The following is a 21,034-nucleotide window of genomic DNA, read 5'->3' on the forward strand; positions in this document are numbered from 1 at the left end:
TTAAAGAAGAGCTCATTGATAACACAGTCATAATAATATAGGCCTCAGCTTTGAGATAAATAATATTTAGAAATGTGGGTTTCCCTTTAAGAAGAGAATCAGTTTTTTAAGGGGATTCATAACACAAACAATTTGAACCTATAAGTACTTTGTTGATTCAAGTGTTATGTAATAAGTGTCTTTAATGAGCTAAAAAAGAGTAACTAAGACTACAGACAATTGATCTAGGGAACCAAACAAGGCACCTGTTTGCCAACTACTCAGGCTGAGATAAAGGTCTCAAGTAACTCTTAACGAGGCTCTGTTCTCTATCATAAGGGGCATATTTCTGCTGCTCAGTTTTTCTTCCTTTTAATGTAAAGCAACAACTACTCCCTTGCTGTCAGAATGTTTCACTACAGAGCATGCCTTTACCCACCTAAATGGTAAATCTATTTATATGAATGTCAAACTGGATACTGTAGAAAGTGAACAGGGCTGGAGTAGGAGACAGTGATATCTGATAAATTGAATGTATTATTAATCACTTCTGATGAAAATAAACTTAAACAAGAACTGAGTGAACTTTTAATGTCTTTTCTTACTTATAGTAAGTTGTTTTATAATTACTCTGGAAAGTGCCTATATGATTTCTGTTTCTAAAAGTGCTATTTAAAATAGCATATTGCTGTTGTGCCTTCTCTGTAATCTATAACTTATAGGTATCCTTAGTCCTGTTTTATACCAAGAAGCAAGCTCAAACACAGGTTCCTGAGTTTAAAACTCTTACTGAGGTAAGATTTGAAATAATAGGTCGATCATAGGATGTGTATACAAACTTTAATCTGAAATTCTGTCTTCTATTTTAAAGTTTGTAACAAAATATTTAGAAATTATTTATAAAATAATTACTTCAAATTTTGCAAGTGTTCCCTTAGTAAAAGTGTTTCCATAAGAAAAAAAAGCTATCTTAAAATTGAAACAATATAGTTTCAGATATATAACAAAATAAGCTAAAATATAAGATAATATGAAATTGATTGTCTAAGTGTATTTTCCCCAAAAACTGACTTCCATATTTCAATTATATTCTGGCTTGAAGTATATTGAATTTCATTTAAAAACTGTAAAATTGCTTTCTAGTGATTCTTCAGCTTTTATGTCCCAAAATGACTCATGTGAGCAGATGGCTATAAACACCTATAATTCACTTTTTTTTTTTTTTACCATATTTACTTCTTGAAGAAAATTTCTATTTGGTTCACTAAAAGCTTCTTCATCACATCTTCTCCCACCTCTGCACCATTCAGTACTGTTAAGCATAGCCTTCACCACACAGCCCTGCTCTCTGTAGTCCTACCAAGTTCTGCTAGGCCTCAGGTTTCTCTCCACTTCTCTGAGAGCTATAGCTCTGTCTTCATTCATTAACTCAACAAATATCTGTTGAAAACCTACCATGTGCCAGATACAGTCTAGGTACTGGGGATATGACAGTGAGCCAGAAAGACAAAGTCCTCCTTTTTCTGTTAGCCCACAAGCACTTTGCTGTAGCTTTTAGCAGAGTCGATCATTCAACGGCTGATTCCCTACATCTGCCGATGCCCACTATTGGACACTACTAGTGAATCTATAGAACCATCTTGACATCTTGCCTATCCCGTTTTCCACCTCCACCAATAAGATGCAATTGTATCAAGGTGATATTTAGATTGTGGGAGCGGCTGAGACTGTCCACAGAGGCGGGATTAGAGGAAAGAGGGCTGGGAAAGGAACATCAGAAAAACCCATATTTTGCGAGCAAGTGTGGAAGAAGAACTAACGAATGATTCCTAAATTTATATCTCTAATTGAGATGATCTCCTGAACTTTGACTTATATATATCCAGTATATCCAATATGTCTCTTGATAGCCACATGGATGTGTAATAAACATCTTAAACTTAACACATCAAAACTAAACTTACACTCAACCTTGCACCCTAATCTGATACTCCTGCCGTTTTCCGCATGATACAGTTAATGGCAGCTCCATTGTCCCAGTTGTTCATGCCAAAATTCTTAGTGTTATCCTTGAATCCTCTCTCTACCAACCCACATGCAACTGGCCACCAAATCCTATGGACTCTACCTTGAGAATGTATTCATAACTTAACCCCCCTGCCACTCTGATCCAAACCATCATCTCCAGCTTGGATAGTTCTGAATATGGGTATAATAACAGTGCTTTCCTAATAGGATTGCTGTGGTGACCATACAAGCTACCACAAGTAAAGAATTTAGAATGGGTCCTGGCACATAATAAATCAGCAGTAGCCAAATGCCACTTATAGTCAAAGCATGAATATCTCAAAGGCTTTATCCTCTATAAAATTATTCTCAGTTTCTGCTTTCTACATTGCTTTCTCCTCTTCACAAATTCAGTTACACTCATGCCTTATACTACGTATTTTGGCTATATTATGTCTCTCCTACTTTTATTACGTTCTAACTTGTTTGTGGAACTCTGGCATGTGTATTCAATTAATGTTACAAATTACCAGAGCACAGGGATCACATCTTCTATCTCTCTTTTAGAGAGTTAAACACAGTATTCGAGGCTCAATACATATGTGTTAATTTGAAGTGAAAAGTTGAGTTGAAGCTCTGAATCTTAACTTGCTTATGAAAATCAATTTGAATGGAACCACTGAACCTTTAAGGTTTGTTACATTGTTCTTGAACCGTTGCAGACATCCATTCAGGACTGAACAGATGTTGTGAGTGCTTCAGTCATCTCCCTGTTCATTCTGTTTTACTTTTACTGGTTATTTAGCTGTTAGAGTAAATAGTGCAATAACAGTCCATCTGTATTTCCTGGCCAAGCTTCTCCATGGTTACCTCACAGTACCTCAGATAACTAACAACAGACAAAGTCCTTCATTTAGAATTATGCCTAGTTCCCCAGATGTCACAGAGCACCAGTGAGAACAAAAAGAAAAATGCAAAACCTGCACTTCACTGTTCCAACTGTTCCCCAAAGACAACAATCCTAGCCATCAGCACCAACTAAACAAAAAATGATTTCATAAATCCTTTTGTGATAGGTACATTTTGCATTACGTTGTGCACATTGTCAAAATCATTTTACAAAAAAAATGTTGATAGAAAAACCGGCTCTTGCACATAGCAAAGAAGAATCGTGTAGAAGCAAATGCTTTTCTCATCATTCAAAATTAGATATACGGTACTCTATGTTTCCAAATATTTTAGAACCAGGACATGCTTTTAAGTCTCGTGTAACTGAGCAAAGGAGGGGCACATAGATTTTATGGAGAAAAATTCTGCGGCAATACAGTAATCCAGGGAAACCTAAAAAACTGATTACCGCTGAGGAACGGGATTGAAGAATGTGGACAGGATGCTTTTCTTTCTTCTTTTCACTTTATACTATTTTATCCTATTTAAATATACAATCATGAGCATCTTATTATTTTGATAAAGAATGGAAAATCTGGGCTTCCCTGGTGGCGCAGTGGTTGAGAATCTACCTGCCAATGCAGGGGACACGGGTTCGAGCCCTGGTCTGGGAAGATCCCACATGCCGCGGAGCAGCTGGGCCCGTGAGCCACAACTACCGAGCCTGCGCGTCTGGAGCCTGTGCTCCGCAACGAGAGGCCGCGATAGTGAGAGGCCCGCGCACCGCGATGAAGAGTGGCCCCCGCTTGCCGCAACTAGAGAAAGCCCTCGCACAGAAACGAAGACCCAACACAACCAAAAATAAATAAATAAATAAGCCAACACTTTAAAAAAAAAAAAAAAGAATGGAAAATCTAATATGTGTGATCAAGCAAGTTTACAGATAACTACTATACACAACTGAATGCAATTAAGTCCGTACAAATTAATACAAATGACAGTACACTATTTTGGAAAAAAAAAGGAAACATATTTGGTAATATTTTGCCCATTTTATAAATGATTAATGCTGTTGACACTGGGAGAACATGCTTTCTATCATAGCGTTTTACATTTGGGATAGAAAAGCAAAACCACTGTTTCATGTAATTGTTCTGAACCTAAACGCACAAATTTAAGAAAACCAACAAACAACAAAACAAAACATGTTATAGGAGAGGGATCTTAACACTCTACCTCCTTTCTTTATCTTTTTGGAAACCCCAGAGATTTCCCTAATGGTGAGAACATCCTTTTGCCTCAGGTTTGGAAAACTCAATTTGGGAATTTGTAGTAGTTGGTATCCATTAATTAAAGTGATTTATAATACATAGTTCTTGATTTTTTCCTTGACTGTTTAATTACATGCATTAGGATTCAGAAACCAGCAGACGGGTAAAAGTCATTGTATTAGACTGAGCTATATGCAATTGCCAATGTTTGAACATTTTGACTCACATAATGTCAATTCATAAGGTTCAACTGAATGTTATTAAAGTATCAACATGCTCATGACTACCATTTTAAGCAAGAAAATTGATACAGATCAGCTTTTTTAAATGGCAAAAGAAAAACAACAACAAAATAACAAAAATAAGTCTCATAATTCCAAGGAAAAAAGAAAAAAAAAACACTATTGATTAAAGTATCCTTCACTTAGAGCTTCAATGCTTTAAAATAGTTTAAGTCACGGTTCTGAACTCAGAACAAAGGATTCTAAATTACTGAAATAGAATTAGGAAAAAAATGAATTCAACATATTTCAATGAAAAATAAAACTCCACATAAAACAAAAATGACAACAACAAACTAAAAAATAGCATCCTATTCTTGGTAAAAGCCATGGAGCATGGAAACGTGGAACGATTTAGAGCCTGCATCCTCAAGAGAAATATTAAAAAATGAGTTATTCATTTGGCACCTAAAATTAATAGAAGAATGAAAAATTTTACCCCTGAATAAGTAATACTTAGCTTTGGAAATACAGTAAATATGATTGAAAGTAAGTAAGATTCTCTAACCAAAGTTTCTGTCAAAAGCAAATGCATTCTCTTCTTTTACTTTTTTTTTTTTAAATTAATTAATTTATTTTATATTTATTTTTGGCTGTGTTGGGTCTTCGTTTCTGTGCGAGGGCTTTCTCCAGTTGCGGTGAGCGGGGGCCACTCTTCATCGCGGCGCGCGGGCCTCTCACTGCCGCGGCCTCTCCCGTTGCGGAGCACAGGCTCCAGACGCGCAGGCTCAGTAGTTGTGGCTCACGGGCTTAGTTGCTCCGCGGCATGTGGGATCTTCCCAGACCAGGGCTCGAACCCGTGTGCCCTGCATTGGCAGGCAGATTCTTAACCACTGAGCCACCAGGGAAGCCCTACTTCTTTTTTTTTAACTTTAAACTTTTTTTTTTTTAACCTTTAGGCTACTTGTCAAATCTGGAAATAACTTTATGTATATTTTATGCTATTATTAACATTTTACTTAAAGTTTTTTTTACATTTAAGTATGCAATTTTATGTTTAACCACATTTTTTTAATTTATTTTTTTAATTTATATATATTTTTTATTATTTTATTTATTATATTATTTTATTTTAATTTATTTTTTTAATTTATATATGTCCCCTGCATTGGCAGGCAGATTCTTAACCACTGCACCAACAGGGAAGCCCTCACCACATTCTTAAAGGCAATTTGTTTGCAGGATTATTTACATGGAAATTTAATTTACAATAATTTTTAAGACTTTGGATATATGATGAAGTAATACGGGTTTTGCAAAATTGGAAATTTATATAATTATACATTTTTTACAAGAATTTTTCTATATAATCCTACATGATTTCACTTTATCTTCACAATATTACTGCTGAGTAGGCTGGGACAGGTATTATCATTGATCTAATTTCAAAGTTAAAAACACTGAGACATAGAAATTTTATGTGGCTTGCCCAGGACACAACTATTAAGAGTCAGATTCGGTGTCTAAATTTAAGTCTTTCATGTTCAAATCCAGTGCCTTGCCAACCACTCTAGCCTATTGTTTGCCATAACCATATAATGCAAGCCAAGTGATTGGGAAAAATATTACTAATATTTTAATTATTTGTGGGTTTCTTGCCACACACTTTCATAAATGATTGGTTTAAAATTCAGTGTGTACAAACCTAGAGCAAATTTCTCCATGCTGGTATATATGCTTAGTTTGTTAGAATTCACACATCTGGATGATTTAACTCAATGAGTTTGGATATAATGTAAAAGAGGCTAATTTTGTTTCTTTTTTTAAATTAAAAAAAATCGTTTTTTATTCTTGGAACTAGTAGATTAACATTGTTCTGTCCTCTTCAATGACAGACTTCATACCTGGATTTACCAGACTGTCATCCATTCATTCAACAGATGTCCATTGAGTGCCTATTAGTGGTAGGTACCGTCCTAGGAGTTGGAGATATAGTGGTGAACAACACAGACAAGATATTTTTTCTTCCTAGTGGTTATGTGTATGATGGATGTTGGTCACCAGAGGGAACAAGTCAGAAGGAGTAGATGGCTCGTTTGCAAACCACTGCAAATGGTAAAAACTGTATCCTTTGCTGTTGCTGACTCAGTATCACCGTCTTAATAAATGTAGCTCTGCAGTTAAATGGATATACATACACTTAAATGCACATATATGTGTTTTAAGAGTTATAAAATCCTGCATGATTGCTTTCACATTTTAAGAAGGCGGAAATAATAGCTTTAGGCAGTTTTAGTTAACAAAAATGCCTTGAGACCCTTTGTAACTTGGCTAACAGAAGAGCACACAACTTTCATTTCTAAGAAAAAAAGGATTAGAGAAACCCATTAGTAGCTGTTGTGACAGCAGCCATTGGGGAGTAGATCTATCTTAAAACTGAGAAAGAGAAATTGGAGCACCAAAGACTCAAACTCCAGTTCATTTTCACTCTCTGGAATTTGTCTTTATCTGACAGATGAAGGCAACATCCTATATAAATCTAATTCTTATCCACTTTATGCCCCATCTAGCTACCAGGCACTACATTAATGACACATCAAATTGGGAAGGGTGTTCAATCAAAAGGCATTAAAGTACTTATTAATTTTTTCTGAGCTTCTAAAGAAATTTTTTAAAAGTTATATTTAGTGGCTCTATGGTAAGGTGTCCTTTCGATTTTTTTTTCCTCTGCATTGTTTATGGCCACATGTCAAAATTACTTCCTAAATACAACTATATACTTTGGTCGAAACATTCTCCATAGGATGATGCACTGTCCTTACATAAGTAACAAATCAGTAATTATATATCACAGATCAAAAAAAATGATATCATAATTGGTCAAAGAACAGCTTGAATAGTTCATGAATAAAAGGAAAACCTCCACACAACTTAATTGCAACCTCAAAATTTCAACCAGCATCATGAATTGTAAGTTTTAACGTGGAAGTTTCTGACTTCCAGAATTTATAGGACGCGAATTATCAAAATAGTCTTGCTAGGAGAATGGAAGGAGGCGGAGTGAGTCCTTAAAGTACATTTTAGCAAAGATGGCAGTAAACTGCAGCATGGGGGTCAAAGTAGGACAACTGATGGGCCTGATAAAATAATGGCTGGGAGAAAAGAATGAATAATTTCCTATAAAAGAGAGACATGTAGAAAACATAAAGGGAAACTACCAAAGTACATATAAATATGAATTATAATGCAGTAAATATCTATAATCTCTTCACTATAAGAGAAGTGAAAATTGAGGTACTATATTAATGATTTAAGTATGATTTCAATTATAGCAAATAGATTAATATTTGTAAAGTACTTCACAAATATAAATAGCAAATCAATCAAGCAAATAAAATAAATAGCAAATCAAATAAATCTCAAATCATAAAAGCAATTGAAAAAAGGAAATATATTTATAGCTGAATAAATGTGCTAATTGAAAAGCTTAAACATTGTCCAACACCATACACAAAAATAAACTCAAAATGGATTAAAGACCTAAATGTAAGACTAGATACTACAAAATTCTTAGAGGAAAACATATGCAGAACACTCTTTGGTGTAAATTGCAGCAATATCTTTTTGGATCCACCTCCTAGAGTAATGAAAACTAACAAATTGTAACAAATGGGACCTAATTAAACTTAAAAGCTTTTGCACAGCAAAGGAAACCATAAACAAAACGAAAAGACAATCCACAGAATGGGAGAAAATATTTGCAAACGAAGCGACTGACAAGGGATTAATCTCCAAAATATACAAACAGCTCATGCAGCTCAATATAAAAACAAACAAACAAACAAACAAACAACCCAATCAAAAAATGGGCAGAAGATCTAAATAGACATTTCTCCAAAGAAGACATACAGATGGAGAAAAAGCACATGAAAAGATGCTCAACATCACTAATGATTAGAGAAATGCAAATCAAAACCACAATGAGGTATCACCTCACACCAGTCAGAATAGCCATCATGAAAAATCTACAAGCAATAAATGCTGGAGAAGGTGTGGAGAAAAGGGAACCCTCTTACACTGTTGGTGGGAATGTAAATTGTTACAACCACTATGGAGAACAGTATGAAGGTTCCTTAAAAAACTAAAAATAGTACTACCATATGATCTAGCAATCCCACTCCTGGGCATATATCTGGAGAGAACCATAATCTGAAAAGATACATGCACCCCAGTGTTTATTGCAGCACTATTTAAATAGCTAAAACGTGGAAGCAACCTAAATGTCCATCGAGAGAGGAACAGATAAAGAAGATGTGGTACATATATACAATGGACTATTACTCAGCCATAGAAAAGAATGAAATAATGCCATTTGCAGCAACATGGATGGACCTAGAGATTATCACACTAAGTGAAGTAAGTTGGACAGAGAAAAGACAAATATCATATGATATCGCTTATATGTGGAAACTAAAAAAATGATACAAATGAACTTATTTACAAAACAGAAACAGACTCACCCGATTGGAGTCACAGACTTTCACAATTACCAAAGAGGAAAGGTGGGGGGGAGGGATAAATTAGGAGTTTGGGATGAACATATACACGCTACTATATATAAAATAGGTAATCAACAAGGACCTACGGTATAGCATAGGGAAGTCTACTCAATATTCTCTAATAACCTGTATGGGAACAGAACCTGAAAAAGAATGGATATATGTATATGTATAACTGAATCACTTTGCTGTATACGTGAAACTAACACAACATTATAAATCAACTATACTCCAATATAAAGTAAAAATTAAATTAAAATTTAAAAGGAAAAAGAAAAAAAAGAAAAACTTGATTTTTCTCAGAGAAATCATGAAATGACTACATTATTCCAAATGTTATAGTCCAAAATATCAGTTCTTACAATGTGGTAATACATTAATAAAAGTCATACTTTTCCATGCACCAAACTATTCGATTATAAAATTTAAGTAGAATTCAAAAAGCATTTGTAAACAAATTTTGCTTTGACACTTTATATGCTCCATGATTATTTAATTTAGAATAATTACAATATTCTTTTGTTGGAATAGTATTAAACTGGTGAAAAATCTAACCTTTATCTAGCATGGCCCTGTATTACAATGTACACAGAAACATTAATTATTTTATTTATCTTCAGATATTTTGTTCAGATTTGTATATACAGTACCTCCTTCTATTATCTAACTTTCCTAATACCAGAATAGAAAACCAGTCAGCTTGCTCACGGCATTAGTTTTGTCTTCATTCAAGTGACTGACATTATTAAATTTGTACTTAAATGTGATGAAATAGATTCCAAAAGAGAAAGATTTTGACCAGAGTGATAAGATCTCCGTCGCCAGCACTTTTGCCGGTGCTTCACAGCAAGACTGGAGTACCGAAGGCAAAGTTATCAATGAGAAGAAAGAAATCTTACATTTCTCAAGTGATCTTCTACCAAGTTCACAGGACACCTAAATTCTCCTGAGCCCCAAATCTGCTGAGAATGGGCTTTTATACACCCATGCTCAAGTTTCTGGTGAATACAGAAATAAATCTTCTATCTTCTCTCTGAAAACATTTCCAAAATCTGAAAATCTCTCCTTACCACCCTAGCCCAAGCCACTGGCATCCGTTCTTCAACTGTCCTCCTTGTTTTTACCCTTGATCCCCTCCAGTTCTACTCTCAGTGGGGCAGCCAGTGTGATCTTTTTAAAGCATAAATCCGATCACATCGGTCATCTTCTCAAAAACCTACAACGGCTCCTATCGCTCAGAATGAATGGTAGTCTTTATAACGGTCCACCATTTGTTTGCTTATATTCTGTCTCCCTCTGCTATAACAAAAGCTGTATGAGGGCAGAGTCCATCGGTTTTGTTTACTGCTTTTTAAGAACTTAGAGCAATGCCTGGTATATAGGAAGTGCTTAATAAAGATGTTTGAATGAATGAATCCTCACTCCTTACATTATTGCCTTGTCCTAATAATTCCTTTTAGGTCTCAAGGGTCCTGCATAAAAGCTGAACCAGTCAAAGAAGACTGAATGACTTTTGCTTTACAATCTTTGGCTTTTTCAGCTACAACAAGCTCTCCCCAGTGCTGTTGAGGTTGAACAAGGGCTGCCTTTACTTCTTGATCTTATCTAAGCTCTACATTGGGCCCAACTGTCCTGTCAACATCTGTGAGCTTTCTCCATTTGTCCACACTTCTTGTCGCCCACCCTGGCTACTAAAGACACAAAACATTTTATCCACCTCAACCAGAGCATCTTTAATATCATCAGTTTAGATGAGACAATTGAAATGATGCGTTTCTGACTTCTTTCTTTTCTTCCCTTTCTTTTCCTCTTCCTGCCTTCCTTTTCTCCTTCTTTATTTCCTTCCCTCCTTTCTCCCTTTCTCCCTCCCTCCCTTTTTCTCTTGCTGAAGTATAGTTGATTTACAATATTATAATAGTTTCAGATGTATAACATAGTGATTCAATGTTTTTATAGATTATATTTCATTTAAAGTTATTATAAAATATTGGCTATATTTCCTGTACTGTACAATATATCCTTGTATCTTATTTATACATAGTAGTTTGTACCCTTTAATTCCCTACCCCTATCTTGTCCCTCCCCCCTTCCCTCTCCTCACTGGTAACCACTAGTTTGTTCTCTATATCTGTGAGTCTGCTTCTGTTTTGTTACATTCATTTGTTTTGTTTTTTAGATTCCACATACAAGCAATAACATACAATATTTGTCTTTTTCTGTGTGACTAATTTCACTAAGGATAATGCCAACAAGCACATGAAAGATGCTTGCTTCCTTTTACGGAATCTTTTTAAACTGGCATAGATTCAGTGAGAATTAGAACTCAGGACATTTTTCCTATGAACTGGCCACGCCAGTCCTCAGTATTCTACCATGTTTTACCCAAATTCACCCTTGCTATGCTCAACATAGTACCCTTGAAACCACTGCATGAGAGGTGGTACAGTATAGGGGTTAACAGCTCAGAGATTAAATCTACTTGGCTTGGGTTCAAATCCTTGCTCAACCAATACTAGCTGTGTCAACTTTGTCAAGTTATTTTGCTTAATATTTCTTCAGTTTCTTCATCTATAAAATGGGGATAATTTTAGATATTTCATAGAGTTATGGGGAGGATCAATTAGTTAATACAAGTTATCGAGTACCTAAGCCCTATATACAAATTGATCCTCCTTATTGCAAAAGATAAAGCATAGTTGTCATCCTTATTCTAACCCATGCTCTTATTTTTGTCCTAATAATTCACCTTTATCCATGCCAATCCCTAACTGAGCAACTAAGGCCTAATTAAGCAACTAATTGATAATATTGGCTTTGATATAAGGATAAATATTACTTTTGTGTGTGTTTCTCATTCATCGCTAGGTATGCCTTAGCTAATGTATTAGCTATTAAATGCAGATTTACAATGTAAATAGGTGTTTATCTGGTTAGTTCTTGTCAAAATGATTAGGTAGCTTTCTAATTCAATACATCTATGGAAATCATATGTGCTATATTATTTATATTTTGTTCAGAAAGTAATTACTTTAACTTATTGCACATTATTTGTGTTGTATTGTACTTAAAAAATATGTATGTTAAACCACAGCAATACCTACTACAGTTCTGTAATTTGATTCATGCAAATCTGTCAGGAATAAAATCAACCACAATTTAATTTCAAACCTTCTCAACCAGCAGCTGTACAATTTATGCACTGCTTTTCTATTTTTACTACTAGATAATGACAATGATGAATGCCTTTGAGAGGAAGTACATATTCATTGAAAAAGACTGAGATCAAAACTATCCCCCTTCAAAAAGCTCATAGAGGTAGGAAGCCCATTTGCTTGCTGCAGGAGATATGCTGGGAGTGAGACGGAATTATGCCCCAAACTCCATCTAATGAGGACTCAATAATCCAATTAAATTAAAATTGCGATAATACTTTTTTACAAACCACAGTAATCAATACCATAGTAATTGCTGTCAGCTTTAATACTATTAAATATATCTGAAAGAACAAATGATTAGCTATGAGTGCAGCCAGGGGCCCATCATTCTGAGTGTGCCAGGTTAAGAGGTATGAAGACAAAGATATTCCATTGGCAACTTAATAAGTTTAGGGTTACTGCTCTCCTGACCTATATGTCCATGAACATGGAAAGGAATGAATATTAGCTCATTAGCAGTGATTTACATATTGAATGACAATGATGAACTTACAAACTGTGCTGTCATGAGAAATTAGTTAATGTGAATTATGACAGGCATGCTGGCATGTCTCCTTTATCAATTGATTGAGTTTCTTTTCTTCACTGTACCCATGAGTGATTTGACTTTTACTTCAAAGAGAATAAGAAATAGCACCATACCAAAATGATGGAGTAGTTCCAGAGATCCACGCATCCCTTACTCTATTTTAGTGTATAATTTTGTAGCTTATTTGATATAATGTAAGACATTAAACTCAAGTCACTCAAGATATTGCTACTCTGATTTCTAAGACAAACAAATGTCTATCTATTTGTATAGTTATGCAAATATGTGATATGGAATGACATCCCAAGAGATCATTTAGAGTATAAAATACTTTAGCTAATAGGTGCTGCTGAGAGCAAACTTATCTTCTGTCTATAATCTTATGCTATTTGCTTCGGCAAATACCAAGCTCTGGCTATACTATTATCTTTCATTTTGAGTGTGAAATGTATGATCACAAAAATTATCTTGAGACACATATTATTATGTACATTTTCTTGATGCTACATTTATTTATCTTCAGACACTTCCCTCTAAAATTCAAACCCTACTTCTTCATCATGTTTTGTCTTAGTTCGGAATTCATAAACTTATAGTTGGTGATTTGAAAAAAAGCTGGATTTGGTTGGAGGCTTTTGCCTGGTGATTTTAAATAAAGTATTTTATTGCTTTCTATTCAATTAGATACCATATGTTGTGGTACTGATACTGACACTAATTTGAAATTGAATGTGAATATTATAAGTGGAAATAGAAAACTAAAACTGTATACAAAAGATATAATTTAAAACCTCATTTAATTTCCCCTTTTACGGGAAAAGAAAGACAAGTAATGTATCAGTTGGGAGTAAACTGTTTCTCTAGCAAAGCTTGTTTTTTGGAGAGTCCTTTCTGCCCTGAATGTATAAGAAACTATTATTTTAGTGCGTTCCTTTGTTTTAGGATGTCTCTTAACATTAAATATTATAAAATACCTATTCCATTTTATGTTTCTCTTTCTACACTAGATTTATAAAGCTAACCATCTTGTAAAGTATTTTAAGATTTCCATGTGTTAAGTCAGAATGCCTTCATGGTATACATTTAAGTCAAATATTATGGTACAGCAAATGATCAATGTGATGATCTTGTAAAATCTGAATGAAAGTGCTTTGCTTTTACCTTCAGAGACTCCTCTTGTTTGAAGAGATCTTCAAAATCTTTAGCACAGAGGTCAGGAGCATTGAGAAGTTGTTCCACTTCTGATAGGTCTTGTGAGACATGAGTAATCTCAGTCAGATAAGTAGAAGGCACATAAGAAATTTCCAAAGGCATTTCTTCAGTCATCACCATCACTGATTCTTCATGGACAGTGTGCTGGTATAGATATACAAAAGAACAATTCTTTTAGCTTCCTAATATTGAAAAGACCTCTATTGAATTCATATAGATTCCAGATTATAGCTGACAGAGGGCTGGAAAGTGGATCAAAAATGCATGATGATAAGTCTAGTAAAAAGGTTATTTATTATTTATATATCCTCTCTTCCGAAACGTGTTAGAAGCATTTTATAATAAGAGATACACACACATTAGCACCATGAATATAAGATTGAAAGACCAAGAGCCGTAAGGTCATGAGAGGGGTAGTTTTACCCTAAGAAAAGAATACTTTTCACAACTGGATTTAAAAATGTAATTCTAAGCTTCCTGGAAAACTAAGTATGGGGTGGGGTGTGAGGGGTCTACATCTATGATATTCATACCAAAAGGAACCTTTCCTATACTTTTTTCCCCTAATCTTGACTGAGGTACAAGAGGGACAAAGTGGTTTTGGTTGGTAGCTAGCTTTCTATTAAGCACCCTTCTCCTCCAAATTCCGGACATCAGCTCGTCTCTTTGGTTTTTTTTTTTTTTTTTTAACATCTTTATTGGAGTATAATTGCTTTACAATGGTGTGTTAGTTTCTGCTTTATAACAAAGTGAATCAGCTATACATATACATATATCCCCATATCCCCTCCCTCTTGCGTCTCCCTCCCACCCTCCCTATCCCACCCCTCTAGGTGGTCACAAAGCACCTAGCTGATCTCCCTGTCAGCTCCTCTCTTTGATGCTAGATTCTTGCTAAGTTAAACTGCTTATTAAGGTACTAGATAAGTAGGACTGAGGATGAAATTTACACTTTAATAAGAGCTCCTGAAAGCCTGAAGATCTAAGGGAGCACCAGCTTCTCCTCCTGCATCTACACTTTCCTATCTGCCATTCAAGTGCTAGGACTGATGGGCATCTGGGGCTCAGAGTCTGTTTGGACTTGGTCAGGAGTGCCTCTTTCCCTATTCCTTATAAGAACAAGGAATAAATACTATTTGGAGTGCAAATTCAGAAAGATAGATGACCTCTGCTCTCTTCTGTCTATACCATAAGCAGCAAAACTCTTGTAATTAAAATTAGTTTTCCAGTAACTTTGTTTTGAATTGATGAACTGCCATCTGCCTGGTGATGGGGTCAGCTGAGGGTTTCAGTGGCAGGGTCTCTTGGGGAGTTCTGATGATAAGCATGCTAACACAGCCATTTATTACTGCACAGCCTTTATGACAAGACCATCCTCATTTTTGCAGTAATGTAATTAAATGGTGTTTAGGATCACAGACTGAAGCTACACAAAGACGAGTTAAAATATAAGCTGGTCCATTTATGCTTTCATTTTGATCATTCAGGTCCAGGATTCTTGTACTCATTTCTTAGATAATATAAAAACAAAATAATTCTAATTTAGATGTCTCATCTACTTATGACACTACAAATTCATAGAATTACACAGATTAACTTATATCACACAATTATACCTTTTAACAAAGTTTCGTTTAGTGTGTATACCTTGACCAAATACATGACACCTATTCCTTCATCGTCAATGGAATGGCAATCTACATGTACTTCTAATTTTACATTTAAAATAATATTAGAATTTTGGGCTAGAGTTGGAGGATTTCATTCCTTCTATTCTCTTGATACATAGTATCTAGTCATCATAGATAGGAGAAGTGGTGCATACCAGGTGAATAAGGCAAGCTAAGGGATGATCCTATGAACTTTTATGAGACATGGAATATTTCAAAATAAGTCTTTGACACCATTGGGAAACTGTCAACTCATTTTTTAGAAAGTTCAGCTTTATAAATTTTGAATATTCTCATTTATTATAAAGTTCTAATAGATACAGTAATTTTTAATACAGAGAAATTATCATAATTTTCATATATTATAATAAACTGTCAAAAAGTGAATTGAGACACTCAGGTATTTGGAGATCTAGGTTACTATCTACCGCTTAAAATATATCATTCCTTTTGACACAGTCATGCAGGTCTATAATGAATAAACTATATCTACTGAATGCCTTTCAGTTTGGTTTAATAAAAATTTCAGACAGTTATTAAAAAATCAGTGTAATTGGAAGTATCATGTTCATTTTCTCTTCTTTATGCAAAATCCATGCACTCATATTCAGATTTTGCCTTTTCATTTGAATTTCATTAACTCTGCCTTGAATAATTATATCCTTCTGAATCCTGATGTGTACAAATCCTGTCTAACCTTTTGAAAATCAACTTGCTTTTGTTAATGTTCTTTACCACCTTATATCATTAGAGATATTCATGCATCATTAGCATGGAAGTGCTGTAGCCATACTATTTCATTTTATTCCTCTCTGTTCATATTCATTTCTAATGATATATACCCAAAAGAATACACTATCCTCATTTTCTGGGAATGAAAATCAAGAGATGTAGAAGAAAGCCCCCAAGTACCTATTTTTATTAACAAATTGAAAGCTCAATTGAAGTTTAGAAAGGATTATTATGGGACAAAACTATGATTTGTAACACCTAAAGTTGAGATGAAAACTGGCTTCAAATTTTGAGCTCTGTAAGTAGGCATAGGTATCACTCATAAAGTTTTTAATAAACTTCTGTTTCTCTAAAACTTTAGTTATCACTTTCTTTTTATTACTTAAAATTTGATTCTTGAAGGGCCGCATGAAATAAAGGCAATCCTGTTTTGAAACAAATGATGCATTATATCTAAGTTTTTAAAACAAAATGTTTTCCTCCATGATTTAAAGGACTTCTCTCTCCTCAATATAAAAGTTTCAAATGAGTTGTGGTTACTGCCTCATTTATGAGTTATGAGGTCAAAAAAACTCAAGAAGAAAAATGCACTATATGCCATATCATTATGAGATATTCTTTTTTAAAATACCTATGTATCTAACATAAATGTGGTATACAGAAAATAGGTCAACACATTCAAAGTCTAACTAACAAAAATTAGCCTAATACCTGAACAAAAAAAGTAATGCAGTGATGGAACAATTTTTTTTTTTACTTCATTAGTGTTAATAAAGACAAAGATATGTCAAATCTTCAAAATAATACAAGATTATTTATCAATAATTTAAAGTGAGCTATCATATGAAAATCTGTTAATTTATATCTTATCTTTCTTCAAAATGGCATTCTTAATTATTACAAATTATTTAAAAATAATAATACAATGGTATATAAATCCCAAATAGGATTACAGGCTTTTATATGGGTTCTGATGGGTCATAAATAATATGGTAATGGGAAAGACTTAAGTTATCTAAGACAGGTAGCTTTCTCTCCTAGTCTCAAAAGTCTTCAGAGAAAAAATTAAGTCTCCTTCTAATAAGATGGACAGTTGAGCTATTTGTATTTATTTCTCTTTGATCATTTATAGAAATTATAACCTAAAACGGCAAATCAAATAATCAAATTTGGCAAAAAGAATACTGCATTAATCCATAGACAGAAAAAAGACTCAAATTATATGACATACGAAAAACAAGAATATGACACAGCTGAGATAGGTAGGGGTTTAGTCTTTCCTGTTCACAGTTTTGGATACACATAAATGGCATGGCAATACTAGCATTCTGACAGTACTTGGCTTTGCGTGCTTTTAATTAACTCACTGTGCAGAATGACCTTAAATAATCAGCCTAATGAGATCACATGAATTGGTTATGATCTTAGATGAAGAAAATAGTGACAAGAGAGCATTTTCTCTCAGGAATTTCCATCCCTCTTCACTGCATCATCTAGAAAACTGCCTATGTGAAGTTATGTAACAAAAAAAGGGGAGGATCAATCCTAGAATGATCATGAAGTAGTTCATCAACAAACTGTATTAAGCTTATAATTTACCCCTTTGGTTCAAAAAGAATAAAACACAATAAATACATAAAATAATCGGTATAAAATATTGCAGAAAGTCATACTTTATATCTATACTATTTGTTTTCTAAAATTAGAATGAATTTTTGGTACCAGGCAAGCTGGCAGGGAAAGAGATAATCAGGTGGAGCTGGATGTATTAGTCTTTAAGAACAACCTACTTCCAGGAGGCCAGGTATGTGTAGTGTTCTGTATAAAGGGTATGGATGCACCTGTTCATTGATCTGCCTTATGTTGATTCTTCCCTTCCACATCATCCAATTTACTTAATTCCTCAGGGCCAAGCTAAATTACCATCTAATTAAACTGATAAACTGAATCTTGATAATGTGTTAATGGCTTATAGTGGTTTAAAGTATTATCCTTCACAGGATAACATTTGCATTTTAATATGGATTTTCAATACATTAACATAAAGTAGTAACATGGTAGAATTCTAGTCACTAAGTATGGCCTGTGAGAGAAACGAAAGGAAAAGCCTTTTAAACAGATAAGATTATATACCCTAGGTACCTTACAATGTAAAATAAGTGCAGCAAAGACTCATGCATAGTACCTAGCCTATACTAGGTATTCAAAAATATTTGTTGAATAAATGAAGAAACTATCAACTTAAAAGGATAATTTTTTAAAATAAATATTTGGCTAGAACTCCTGGGATCTACAGCTATAACATAATTTCCATTTTGGAATTCCCAGAATTCAAACAGGAATATTTTCTTCATTTCATAATGTAATCTTCATTGGTATAGATTTTAAAGGTATTTCTGATTTAACTATACAACATTTTTTCCAATTTAATGCACACAAGCTAAATGCTGTTACACGTATGTGTCTGGCTCTTCAATTGTCTCTCAGATTTTAATGTAATTCATTATATGTGAACAAAAAAAGCCATTATTTGAAGTACTGTTATACAGATAATTTTAGCAGATATTAATTTTAGCCTCTTTATGGAGGTCTACAATGCTTATTAGCAAATTGAAGTGTCTGAGAAGGCTTGCAGTCAAGAAATTTTTTTATCCTTTCTAACTCTTCCCAAAGTGTCCACATAAAACTTTTAATTTATATATTCAGTATATATTCGTTTAATAGCAAGCTATCCTGATACCAGCTTGGGAATACCTGGCATAGGAATTTTTTCATATGTGCACATGTGAAAATGAACACACATATAATGAATTTGATGTGAAAACAAAATTAACACAAGAAAAAATAAGTATGGAATTACTTTAACTTCTGCAAATATATGTCACCCCACTATATCACTTAATTTCTATTGCCCTGTGGATCTTCCACTTTGAGTAGACTTTGCAGAACAGACTTACAATATTATTAATTTCTATGCTACACTTCTCAAGCATCTCAGAAAATCAGGCCGGCATTTTTGTCTATATTATTTAATGTGGCAACTAAGTAATTATATCTGAATGTGCATGTACCATAATTCTGTTTCTGAATGAGGTTTTTTCTTTATTAGAAATGTGATAGTGAAAAAGCCTATAACTGTACTGTTCAATATGGTAGTCCTTGCCCACATGTGACTATTCAAATTTAAATCTAAATTATTTAAAAGGAAATACAAATAAAATTTTAGTTGCTGATGAGATTAAAAATATAACATGGTATTCATTTTTTATAATAGAAAAAGTCGGTGGGAGGGGCAAGATGGCGGAAGAGTAAGACGCGGAGATCACCTTCCTCCCCACAAATACATGAGAAATACATCTACACGTGGAACTGCTCCTACAGAACACCCACTGAACGCTGGCAGAAGACGTCAGACCTCCCAAAAGGCAAGAAAATCCCCACGTACTTGGGTAGGGCAAAAGAAAAAAGAAATAACAGAGACAAAAGAATAGGGACGGGACCTGCACCAGTGGGAGGGAGCTGTGAAGGAGGAAAGGTTTCCACACACTAGGAAGCCCCTTCGTGGGCAGAGACTGCGGGTGGCGGAGGGGGGAAGCTTCAGAGCCACGGAGGAGAGCGCAGCCACAGTGGTGCGGAGGGCAAAGCGGAGAGATTCCCGCACAGAGGAGCGGTGCCGACCAGCACTCACCAGCCCGAGAGGCTTGTCTGCTCAGCCGCCGGGGCGGGCGGGGGCTGGGAGCTGGGGCTCGCGCTTCGGTGCTAGCTGGGAGGGAGTCCGGGAAAAAGACTGCAGCTGCCGAAGAGGCAAGAGACTTTTTCTTGCCTCTTTGTTTCGCGGCACGCAAGGAGAGGGGATTCAGAGCGCCGCCTAAACGAGCTCCAGAGACGGGCGCGAGCCGCGGCTATCAGCGCGGATCCCACAGCAACAGGGACGCAGAGGGAAAAACGGAGAGATTCCCGCACAGAGGCTCGGCGCCGAGCAGAACTCAGCAGCCCGAGAGGCTTGTCTGCTCACCCGCCGGGGCGGGCGGGGGCTGGGAGCTGAGGCGCGGGCTTCGGTCGGATCCCAGGGAGAGGACTGGGGTTGGCTGCGTGAACACAGCCTGAAGGGGCTAGCGCACCACAACTAGCCGGGAGGGTGCCCGAGAAAAAGTCTGCAGCTGCCGAAGAGGCAAGAGACTTTTTCTTGCCTCTTTGTTTCGCGGCGTGCAAGGAGAGGGGATTCAGAGCGCCACTTAAACGAACTCCAGAGACAGGCGCGAGCCGCGGCTATCAGCGCGGACCCCAGAGACGGGCATGAGACGCTGAGGCTGCTGCTGCCACCACCAAAAAGCCTGTGGGCGAGCACAGGTCATTCTCCACACCGCCCCTCCCGGGAGCCTGTGCAGCCTGCCACGGCCAGGCTCCCGTAATCTGGGGACAACTTCCCCGGGAGAGCGCACGGCGCGCCTCAGGCTGCTGCAACGTCACACCGGCTTCTGCCGCCGCAGGCTCGCCCCGCCTCCTCCGTACCGCTCCCTCCCCCCGGCCTGACTGAGGCAGAGCCCCCGAATCAGCTGCTCCTTTCACCCCGTTCTGTCTGGGCGGGGAACAGACGCCCTCAGGTGACCTACATGCAGAGGCGGGTCCAAATCCAAAGCTGAACCCCGGGAGCTGTACGAACAAAGAAGAGAAAGGGAAATCTCTCCCAGCAGCCTCAGAAGCAGCGGATTAAAGCTCCACAAACAACTTGATGTGCCTGCATCTGTTGA

At 36.0% G+C, this 21,034-nt stretch overlaps 1 protein-coding gene across 1 annotated transcript in view; it reads right to left on the bottom strand.

Annotated features, from left to right (window-relative positions):
* The window catches only part of DMD (dystrophin), a 1,714,964-nt gene that overhangs the window by 1,182,492 nt on the left and 511,438 nt on the right, over positions 1-21,034 (bottom strand). The window contains exon 37 of the mRNA XM_061178407.1: positions 13,831-14,025. Within this exon, the coding sequence (XP_061034390.1) occupies positions 13,831-14,025 (195 nt within the window). The remainder of the gene's footprint in view (positions 1-13,830; positions 14,026-21,034) is intronic.

This window comes from Eubalaena glacialis, chromosome X (genome assembly GCF_028564815.1).
Source record: "Eubalaena glacialis isolate mEubGla1 chromosome X, mEubGla1.1.hap2.+ XY, whole genome shotgun sequence".
NCBI lineage: Eukaryota > Metazoa > Chordata > Mammalia > Artiodactyla > Balaenidae > Eubalaena > Eubalaena glacialis.